This window comes from Muscardinus avellanarius (genome assembly GCF_963383645.1).
Source record: "Muscardinus avellanarius genome assembly, chromosome: 8".
In the NCBI taxonomy this organism is placed as follows: domain Eukaryota; kingdom Metazoa; phylum Chordata; class Mammalia; order Rodentia; family Gliridae; genus Muscardinus; species Muscardinus avellanarius.
Genome location: NC_137794.1, coordinates 84,392,148 through 84,403,245, shown reverse-complemented (window position 1 = coordinate 84,403,245; position 11,098 = coordinate 84,392,148). Strand labels below are relative to the sequence as shown.

At 38.7% G+C, this 11,098-nt stretch overlaps 1 protein-coding gene across 13 annotated transcripts in view; it reads left to right on the top strand.

The window, feature by feature from the left end:
- Positions 1-2,546: 2,546 nt before the first annotated feature.
- Positions 2,547-11,098, top strand: part of EPB41L2 (erythrocyte membrane protein band 4.1 like 2) — a gene marked incomplete at both ends in the record, with an annotated part of 91,482 nt that continues 82,930 nt past the window's right edge. For 12 of the 13 annotated variants that reach the window (XM_080699754.1, XM_080699753.1, XM_080699752.1 and 9 more), the window contains 2 exons: positions 2,547-3,014; positions 4,339-4,551. In XM_080699754.1, the coding sequence (XP_080555880.1) occupies positions 2,547-3,014; positions 4,339-4,551 (681 nt within the window). The remainder of the gene's footprint in view (positions 3,015-4,338; positions 4,552-11,098) is intronic. The other variant, XM_080699761.1, reaches the window with a different exon arrangement.

The following is an 11,098-nucleotide window of genomic DNA, read 5'->3' as shown; positions in this document are numbered from 1 at the left end:
TCTACCATCCCTCCAGTTTTCCATGAGCTCGGACCTTCCCTGACCTATTCCTGTCTCTAACTTTCTATATTTAGTCTAGACCCTAAGCCACTTACCATGAGACTGATTTCTTATACATTACCCTACTTATTCTACCATACTGCAGAACCATGCCTGGACCATTACAGCAATCTCCTAGATGTCTTTCTGTTCCAGTTTTTTCTCTTACCCTGTACTGTGTAGCCAGGCTGAGCTATCTGAAATGAGAATCTGATTACATCATATCTCTACTTAACCCATTTTGTTTCATTATCCTAGATGTGAAATATCTGGGAAAACTTAAATATAGAATAAAAATGTAATTATGTAATAAGAATATAGTTAAAATATACTATTATAATTGTAATATTAATTCATACGATATTATAATCTAGATTTTGATTTTCAGCCTATTTTAATGTTCTTGTGTCAGTTTGCTCAGAATAACTGTATAACTGAAATCTTGGGACTTCATGGCTTAAAGTGCATCTGTGACTTCTCATTGCCTCTAAAATAACCTTTAGAACCTCCAGGCATCGAGGCTTGTCCCTGAGCAGCATGGACTGTGGCTTCATTCGTCTTTGTGACTGAATGGCATTCTGTATGGACACATTTAATCCGTTCATCAGTTGGTAGCCTTTTGTAAATAATGCTATGAGCATTGATGTACAAACAAACAGATGTTTTCATTTCTCTTGGGCATAGCTAGTAATGGCATTGTTGGCCATATGGTAAGTCTGTAAGTCTGTATGTAAGTTTTGACATCTGCTAAATTGTTTTCCAGACTGGCTGCACCAGTTTATAGTCCCGCCAGTAATGTTGTGAATTCCAGATTTTCCATATTCTCACCAATACTTGTTACTATATGTCTTTTTGATTATAGCTATTAGTGGATGTAAAGTACCTTATAGGGGTTTTCCACTACACTTCCCTAATGACTAATGATGTTGAACATTTTGTCATTTAATTAGTAGCCATTTGTATATCTTTTTTGGAGACATGTCTTCTTAAAATCTTTGTCCCTTTTTATAATTGGGGTTTGTCTTTTTATTGTTGAGTAGTACGAGTTCTTTATTCTGGATCATAGAACATTATCGTATGTTAGATATATTATTTTCAGAAGTAAATAGTATCTCCAGAAACAATAGCACTGATGCATGCTACAACACTGATGAACTGTGAAAACATTATGCTAAGTGAAAATGATGTATGTTGCATGGCTACGTTTATTTAAAGTATCCAGAATAGGCAAACCAATATAAACTGAAAATAGATGATTGGTTATTAGGAGGTGAGGGTAACAAGGATTTGAGAGTGAACTACTAAAGGGCGTGGAATTTCTTTTTTGAATGCTAGAAATGTTTTGGAATTAGTGGGGATGGTTGTACAATCTTGTAAAAATACTCGAACCTACTAATTATGTACCTTAAATGGGATAATTTTATTGTAAGTGAATTATATTATAATCTACTTTAAAGTAAATGTGTTTTAGTTAGTTTTTTTTAAAAAACCTATTCAAATATGTGCCACTTTCAAGGATGGTGGCAACATTACCTATTGGCCAGAGTGCCAGGACATTATGAGCAAGAGAGGAAAGACCCAGTGTGGGACCTGCCATCCCGATGGGCCCTGCCTGCTCTCTTTTTTATCAGTGGTACTGCTACACTTGAAAAGTTTCTCTTTGCTTGCATAAACTTTAAGACAACCAGTTATTTTTAGATTTAGCATAAAGTTTGTTTTTATTATTTGTGATAGGATCAATCATTAAATGTTTTTACCCCATATTTTCATTTGGTTTTGATGAGGGCCTTTAGATGATTTTCTTACAATTGTATACATACAAAAGAATGTGTTTAAGATTGAGTAGGATGGTTTAGGGTTTTGATTATCTTTGAATACCTTTTCTAGAAGGCTAACTTTTGCATTGGAATAGTGATTGTGAATTGTAGAATTTAATATTGAATATAAAGCCATACATTTTTGTTTCAGATTCAATTTTCTTGCTATTAAGCCTTCAACATTTAAAACTTGTTTTTATAATACATGGCATTTTTGTAGATTTTGGTTTTAAAGTGTGAAATGGCAGTGAAATATGTCTCACTACTTTTAATATTGTCGGCAGCATTTTCACATTATAGACTAATAAATGCTTCTAATACACAAGAGTAATTTTCCTTAAAAAACTCTATTTTTTGAGTCACTTATGTTTTATAACTAGGTGAAACCAAATAAAAGTAATTCTTCTTGAGTCTTGGTCACTTTAAATTCCACCCATACAGAATAAGTTAGTACCATTGTGATGTGGTTCTATGATTCCGATAGAGAATTCTAATAGTTAGAGGGCAGTCTCCATTTTTTCTTCTGCTTATGAGCCTTCTTTCTCAACGTGTACTTTTTTCTTTCGTCTCTGCCATTCCTCTTGCTACCCTACCATTCCCCTCCCTTCCCCTCACTGCCAGATCTAATTGGGGAGAGTTTGTGAAAAACAATTTTTTGACTTTTGTTTTGTTATAGTATAAACTGTGACCATGACTACTGAGGTTGGCCCCGCGTCTGAAGTGCAGAAGGACTCTGATCAGTTGGGAGCAGATGCAGCCAAGGAGAAGGCTAAAGAAGGAGCAGAAAATCAGCGGAATCAGTCACCTAACCCAGAGGGAAAAGGTGCCCAGCCGTCCCCTACAGCCGAAAGCCAAAGCAGCCCACGCCGCCACAAGAGAGAGAAGGAGCCATCTGAGAGCCGGGGCATTTCTCGATTCATACCTCCATGGCTTAAGAAACAGAAGTCCTACAACTTAGTAGTGGCCAAAGATGGAGGAGATAAAAAAGAGCCCGCCCCAGTGGTTGTGGAAGAGCAGATGTTAGAGAAAGAGGATTCCCGTCTGGAAGAGGAGAGACAGGCCAAGGGGGATGCTGAAGAGACGGCCCAGAGGAAACTCCAGGAGGTCCAGGTGGAGGTCAAGGAAGTGAAGCCTTCCGTGAGCAGCGCCGAGACGCAGGTAGTTGGAGAGTGAGTGGGAATGAGAACACAGCCACTTAAGAGCGTCTGTGTGTTCTAGATCATCTCTGGGCTTCTTGTATTGAGATCCTGCTTTGCCTTCACGCATTTGCTTGGATTGGGTCATCTCAGCCTTCTCCTATCATTCCTTTTTATAAAATTTCCAAAATAAAGCTGGGTGTGGTAGCATAGGCTTGTAATCTCAGTACATGGGAGGCTGAGACAGGAGGATCTCAGGTTTGTGGCCAGCCTCAGGTACTTGTGAGGCCCTCTGCAACTTCGTGAAACCCTGTTTCAAATAAAAGAATGAAAATAGGGCTGGGAGTGGAACTCAGAGGTAGAATGCCCCTGGGTTCAGTCCCCAGTACCACCCCCCACCCCCCAAAAAAACAAACCCAAACCCAAAACAACAAAAAACTCTATATGTGCAAGGTATTAAAAAGTTCCTATGGATTAAGGTTACTTTAAGTAGATACCCTTAAGTACTCTTTTTAAAAAACAGAATGCCTTTTTTGTATGTGTGTGTGTGTGTGTGGTAGTTGGGGCTTAACCCAGAAACATTCTACCTCTGAGCTACACCTCCAACCTGATTTTATTTTTTATTTTGAAACAGGGTTTTTGCTAAATTGCTGAGGCTGGTCTCGAACCTGTGATCCTCCCGTCTCAGCCTTCCAAGTACTAGGATTACAGGTATACACCGTTATGCCTGGCTCAGAATGCCCTTATATGCCTTATTTAAGTAGTCAGTAGGTAGTTAGTAGTAGATTGTCATGTGTGTTTTGATTGCCTAATGAAGCCTAGGTTTTGCCATTGTATAGGATTTTCACTGGAAATTTATTATTTTAGTGATTTTTAAATGAATAAAAGATAGTTTCTTTTATTCATTTAATGCTCAGATGGCCAACTTGGTAAAATGAAAATATTGATAGAAGGGAGTATACAGGGAATTATCTTTTCTAGGATAATTTTCAAGTCTTAAAGCCTTAGGCTTATATTAGTTATAATAACAATCAATTGTTATAATAACAGTTTTTATTAGTGCATTGAAATTATACATCATAATGAGATTGATAGTGATACATTCATTCAAGGATCCCAACAGTTACTAAGGTTTTGCTTTGAAGTGCAGCATGGGGTGTTTGGCTATAATCCCAGCAACTTGGGAGGCTGAAGCAAGAGGCTTGCTTGAGTGCAGAAGCTTGAGGCCAGCCTGAGCAACATAGCAGAACAAAAAAGACTTCTCTTTGAACATATTGCCTTCTGCAAATCGGTTAACCTTAACATTATTATTATTATTATTGTTATTATTATTATTTCCTGGACAGGCTGCTGAAGAAGTAAGGAAGGAGAAAGAAGAGCAGACTAAGGAAATACAGGAAGAGAAATCAGAAGGGGAAGCAGCCAAAAGGGAGACCAAGGAAGTGCAGACCAATGAACTGAAAGCAGAGAAGGCCTCTCAGAAAGCCACGAAGAAGACCAAAAGTGTCCAGTGTAAAGTGACCCTCCTCGATGGCACCGAATATAGCTGCGACCTGGAGGTGAGACAGGGAGCTGGGTGGCGAGCCTTCCCGAGACGAGGGATGGAACTGCAGCCTGCACTTGCTTGTGTCTTGGCACAGTGCATATATGTTTTACATTTTACCAGTTTATTTCAATTTTACATTTAAAAAACAACATAGAGGAAGGCCATCATTTCCAGTACAAACGGTATTTCTTGACCCCTAGGATAAGCAATGATGATATTTTGCCAGGGTACACTCTCTGGCCATGTGTACTTATCATTTGTGTCTGTTCTGAGTAGACATTAGATGTGGTGAATATGACCTGTGCCTATAAGATATCTTAAGGAGAAATGGTAGTTTTAGGTCAGTCTTTCAGAATAATGAATTTTCAGTTTTAAACTTTATCAGTAATTGAGAAAGAGAATGATCAAATATTCAGCTTATATTTAGTTAAAAACTCCAATGATTTGCAAAACAGATAATTCATAACCACTGATAGTAACAGAAGTCAGTGTATAAAGTACTCAGCACCTTATTATTTTGTCAGAGAATTTACTTTTCATAATTAAAATACTGTATTTACCTGCCGCATACTAAGTGTTTACTGAATTCTGTAAAGTGCTTTGAATCAGCTATCTAATTTAATAAGATACTTATTATTGGCATTCCCAGTGTTACATGGAGAAAATAAAGCCCAGAGAGAGAGATTAAATAACTTGGCCGGAGTTTCATAGCTAGTTGGTAGTGGAGCTAGACTTCAGCCTTGGCCGCTAGACTGTGGAGCGCATGAACCCGACCACAGAAGTGTACAGTTCTGTCTGCTGCATGTGGAACCAGTCCTGCTCATTTAAAATATGACTCTGGCACCATGACGCACACCTGTAATCCCAGTACTTGGGGGGATTGAGACAAAAGCATTAAAGGTTCAAGACCAGTCTCAGCAATTTATGGAAATCCTGTTTCAAAATAAAATGTATTTTGGGGTATATGTCTTAGGTAGAGCAACCCTGGGTTCAGTCTCTAACATACATGCACACGCGCGCGCGCACACACACACACACACACACACACACCCCACAAATAAGAGCTAGTCTTTTGTTTTCTATTCCATATTAAAAAAAATTCTCCCTAATTCCTTTCATTCTTATTTAAAACAGAAATCAAGCCTTAAGAACAGTGACAGTATTCAGAGTGTAAAGCCATGTTTATTTAGTTAGACAATAGTTTATTATATGCTTGAATGTGTATTTTATTGCAAGGTGTTGAGGGTACAAAGATAAATGATTAACAGCCTTGCCTTTGTATTAACCACCTAGAACTTTATTTTATTCATTTTATGTCTAATTGTTCTGATATTTTAATTGTTTAAAAAAGAAAGGTAGTGAAGGACCAGGTGTGGTTGGCACATGCCTGTAATTCTAGTACTTGGGAGGCTTTGACAGGAGAATCCCAGATTTGAGGCCAAACTTCCCAACTTGCGAGGCCCTTTTTCAAAATGAAAAATAAAAAAGCTGGGAGTGGAGCTCAGAGGTAGAATGCCCCTTTAGCTTGATTAAAAAAAAAAAAAAAAAGCAAGGAAGGGTTAAAAGAAATCCTTATTCAATTCTTGCTGCTATAACACAGTATTGTAGACCAGGTAGTTTTTTATAGAAAAGACTTGCTCACAGTTCTGAAGGCTGCAAGGTCTAAAATCTAGTGGACAGCAGGTCTGTGTCTAGTGAAGAACTGCCTTCTGCTTCCAAGATGGCACCTTTGGCTGTGTCTTTAGTTGGTGCAGAGTGGAGGGGTGAATTTTGTGTCCACGCACGGCAGAGGGGACGGGCAGCTCCCTCAGCCTAACCCTATCCATGAGGTGGAGCCCCCATGACTTACTCACGTGGGAAGGGGCCGGTGTGTACACACACACACACACACACACACACACACACACACACACAGCCCTGCCCCACCCACCTCCCAACGCCACAGAAATAGGGACTAGGTTTCCGTGTGCATTGTGCGGGGAACATATTCAGACCGTAGCAATCCTTACAGCTTTCTTTTCTTCTTCCTCCCTTCCTAACACTCTCCTCTGTCCTTTCTCAAGACTCTCTTTTTCTCCTGGAGAGGGAGAGAAGACGGTGGGTATGAGGCACCACAGAGAGACACTGTTTTAGGGGCACAGTGAGGACAGTAAGGACAATATTCGAAGTATTTTCTGAATTTTTGTCCCTTCCAGTGTATTTGGCCAGATGTCTCCTGTTCTCTCAATCTTAGAAGTTAGATTTTCAGAACCAACTTGATGGCTTATTGTGTGACCTTAAGTCGTTTTCTCAACCTCTGGGCTTTCGTTTATTGTTAGCATTACTATTTTTTAAATCTGCAAAATATAGGATGCTCAGATGATCTAGAAAGCTCTTTTTATTTCTAGAGTGCTTTATATCACTAAGTTATAAGATTAACCACTGTAACATGTTTTAAATCTGTTTTATTCTCTTTTTTAAAAAGTCATGAGATATTTAAAACCTCAAAAAGTAGTAGAGAGCCGGGCGTGGTGGCACACGCTTGTAATCTCAGCATTCGGGAGGCTGAGACAGGAGGATCGTGGTTCGCGGACAGCCTCAGCTACTTAGTGAGGCTCTGCAACTCAGTGAGACCCGGTTTCAAAATAAAGAATAAAAAATAGGGCAGGGGGTGTAGTAGCTCGGAGGTCGAATGCCTCTGGATTCCATCCCCAGACCCGCAAAAAAAAAAAAAAAAAAGTAGTAGAAAGGGTTGTATACACATCATAAAAGTTCCAGTCAGATATTACCATTTTGCCACGTTTTAAATCTTTTTTGTTTTTTAACAGTTTTGGACATTGCTAAGTCTCATTTCTATGTTTTCTTCTTTGCTCTTTATGAGTGTAAATATACCTTATTCATTTTAACTACTGCATAGTATTCCGTTGAATGACTGGATCAGTATATCCATTCCTCTACTGAGGCATACTTTACATATAATAAAAATAGTTCTTCTGTGCACTCAATAGTCCATGTTGTCTTGTTTATGTGTGTAAGAGATTCTTCGGGGTGGGCACCCATTGGTGGGCTTGCTAGGTTGAAATGCTTTTTCAGTTTTCCCAGATACCGCCAAAATGACCACGCCAATGTACTTCCCAACCAGCAACAGCAACTAAGTTTGACTTTACTACCTTGCCATCAGCACTTCTTATTATGAGACTTAATAAATCTGACCAGTCATATCTGTGTAAAATAGCGCCTTAATATTTTAATTTGCATTTTTTGATCACTGCCGGCTCTCACTAGGTTATGTGACAGCAACCAGCAGCCTCTGAGTCTTCTTAAGATAACTGCGGTGTATTTATTGCTTGTGTTTGTATTTGGTAGGTGGTGGCTCAGTGTCATGTCATCTTTACTTTTGGGCCCAGACTGAAGGAGTAACCTCTTGGCGAGGACATTGTCTCACAGTAGAGGAAAAAGACAACATGGCAAATCAAAGCTGAGCCCTTGCGTCTCTGCTTCATGTGTATTTTCACTAGAACTTAACATTCCATTGCCAGGCATGTCACATGGTCAAGCCTAATAATAAATAATACCACAGGCTAGTGTGAACCCTTCTCAGGAAGAGGATGGTTCGTCATTGAAAACAAAAACAGGGATGTAGTTTACAAAAGATGAGATGGAGCATCTTTTCACAAGCTTTATTTAGTTTTGAGAAGTGCTCTAGCATTTCTAAAAATAAGTATTCTCAGATTAAAGACTTTCTTTTCCCAGTTTCTAACACTTGATGGTCAATAGATGGTGAATTTTATTGTGTATTCTGCATTAACTGAGGGGTTCACATGTTTTTAGCCTGTTAATATTATTTACACTATATTTTCTTTTTTTTTTGTGGCACTGAGGATGGAATCCAGGGACATTCTACTTTTGAGCTACACCCCCAGTTTTTATTTTTTATTCTTTATTTTGAAAAACAAGGTCTCACTGAGCTGCAAAGAGCCTCACTAAGTAGCTGAGGCTGTCCGCGTATTGCGATCCTCCTGTCTCAGCCTCCCAAATGCTGGGATTACAAGTGTGCACCACATCCGGCTACATTAGTATTTTCTTTTTTCTTTTCTTTTTTTTTTTTTTTTTTTTCGGGTCTGGGGATGGAACCCAGGGGCATTCGACCTCCGAGCTATACCCCTTGTCCTATTTTTTTTATTCTTTATTTTGAAATCAGGTCTCACTGAGTTGCAGAGGGCCTCACTAAGTAGCTGAGGCTGTCTGCGAACCACGATCCTCCTGTCTCAGCCTCTCGAATGCTGGGATTACAAGCGTGCGCCACCACGCCTGGCTTACATGTATATTTTCTAAAGTTAAGCAATCTGAATTTTTAATGTAAACGTCACTTGATCAAGATGATTCTGTATTCATTATGGTTTTTTTTTTTTTTTGGTGGTGGTACTGGGTTTCCTGGAGACCCTTCTACCTCCGGGCTACACTCCCAGACCTGTTTTATACTTTTTTTTATTTGGAAACAGGGTCTCTAAGCCAGAGAGAGACTGGCTTCGAACAACGCGATTCTCCTGTCTCTGCCTTCCAAGCGCGGGGATTACAAGTGTGCGCCACCACGCCCGGCTCATTTTTTTAATTTAGTATTCTTGCATTTATCACCTTTAACTTCCTTTTATAAAATTGTCTTCATCAGATTTTTTTAACTGGGCTGTGTACTGTTCTCATGAAGTTTCTTCCTTCTTACCATTTTCTGGAAAAGCTTGAATCAATTGAATTTTCTCTTTGGACATCTGGTAGAATTCGCCTTTCAGTCTCTCATGGCCTGATGGCCTTTGAGGGGAAAGGACGGGGATGAAGGGTAGGGTTTTTTTTTGTTTTTCTTGTTTCTTTAAATCATTAACTGAATATCCTTATATTTACATACTTTCTGTTTTTTTGAGTCAGTTTTAGTACTTTATAATTGTGGAAGAAACCATCCATTTCATCTCATTTGTCAAATGTATGGACATGAATTCTTCATAGTATTTTCATCTTGTGTGTTCATTTTTGATACCCCTTTCAGTTTTAGTGTTACCTGCGTTTTTTTCCTCAATTATTCTTAGCGTAGATTTACCGCTTGTTTTTTTCACCCAAAGTGACAGCTTGGTTTTGTTGTTTCTGCTGCATCTCTTCTATTTTGTAACATTTGTTCTATTTTCACTTTTCCTTTGGTATTACTCTTTTTCCCCTCAGTTTCTCAAGTTAAAAAAAAATGCTTTTATGGCTCCTTTACTTCCCTTCAAGTGCCTTTCATTGCTTGTGTAAGTTTGATATACAGTGCTTTCATTGCCATTCAGGTCTTACTATTTTTTTTTCTTTACATTGCGGTTGATTTTTTTACCCTGGATTTATTTATTTATTTATTTTAGTACTGGGTTTGAACCCAGAGGCATTCTACCTCTGAGCCCTATGATTTATTTATTTATTTATTTATTCATTTATTTATTTTGAAACAGAGTCTTAGTAAGTTGCAGAGGGCCTCCTTAAGTAGCTGAGGCTGCCACAAACCTGCGATCCTCCTGTCTCAGCCTCCCAAGTACTAGCATTACAAGCGTGCGCTACCACACCCAGCTTTTCTGGATTTTTAATAGGTGTGATTTGCAATTTTCAAAGTGTGTGTATATATCGTGGGAAGAGTTTTCCTTTTTTCAGATTCCCAGTTTTATATTATGGTCAGAATGTAGTCTAAATAGTAGGGATTCTATTTTATTCAAGCATATTTTGAAGCATCATACGTGGTCAGTTTTGCTAATGCTTCTTTTTGGTTTTGGAAAAGCACAGCATCCTCTCATTGTTGGTACAGGTTTCTGCATCTGTTCTCTTGACCAGAAATTAATTGTATCAGCCAGTTTAAGGCATGTTTATATCCTTCTCAATAAGTGTTGATTTGATAATTTTTCAAGGTATTCCTCTTAGTTTATGATATATAAAATTCGAGGCTAGATTATTAGATACAGATATATTCAGAATTATATGTTATTCAATATCTATTTTTTACCGTCGCATATGTCTTTGAGGAGATGTGTTTTTTAATCACACACATTGTGTGTGTGTGTGGTACTGGGTATTGAACCCAGGGGCATTCTATCTTCAAGCTATGCTCTCTCAGCCCTATTTTTTTTTTTTTCTTACAACAGGGTTTTGCTAAGTTGCTAGAGTCTTGCTGCATTGCTGAGGTTATCCTTGAATCTGTGAGCCTCCTGTCTCAGCCTTCCAAGTACTGGTTTTACAGATGTGTGCCACCACCCCCAGCTGAGAATCCTGTCTTTTTCAAAACACTCTCCATTTTTTGTTGATTAACTTTTGCACTGCTGAAGGTTGAACCCAAGACATTGCATATGCTAGTTAAGAGCGCTACCACTGAGCTATCCCCCTTTTCTTTTTATTTTATATTGAGAAAGGATCTTGCTAAATTGTGCAGGCTGGCCTCCAACGTGTTTTTCTCCTGCCTCAGCCTCCCAAGTAGCTGGGATAACAGGCTTGTGCCACCATACCTAGCAGAATTTTTTTTTTTTAACTGGTGAATTTAGGCCATTTATTTCATGTGAGTCCCCAAGACATGTGTC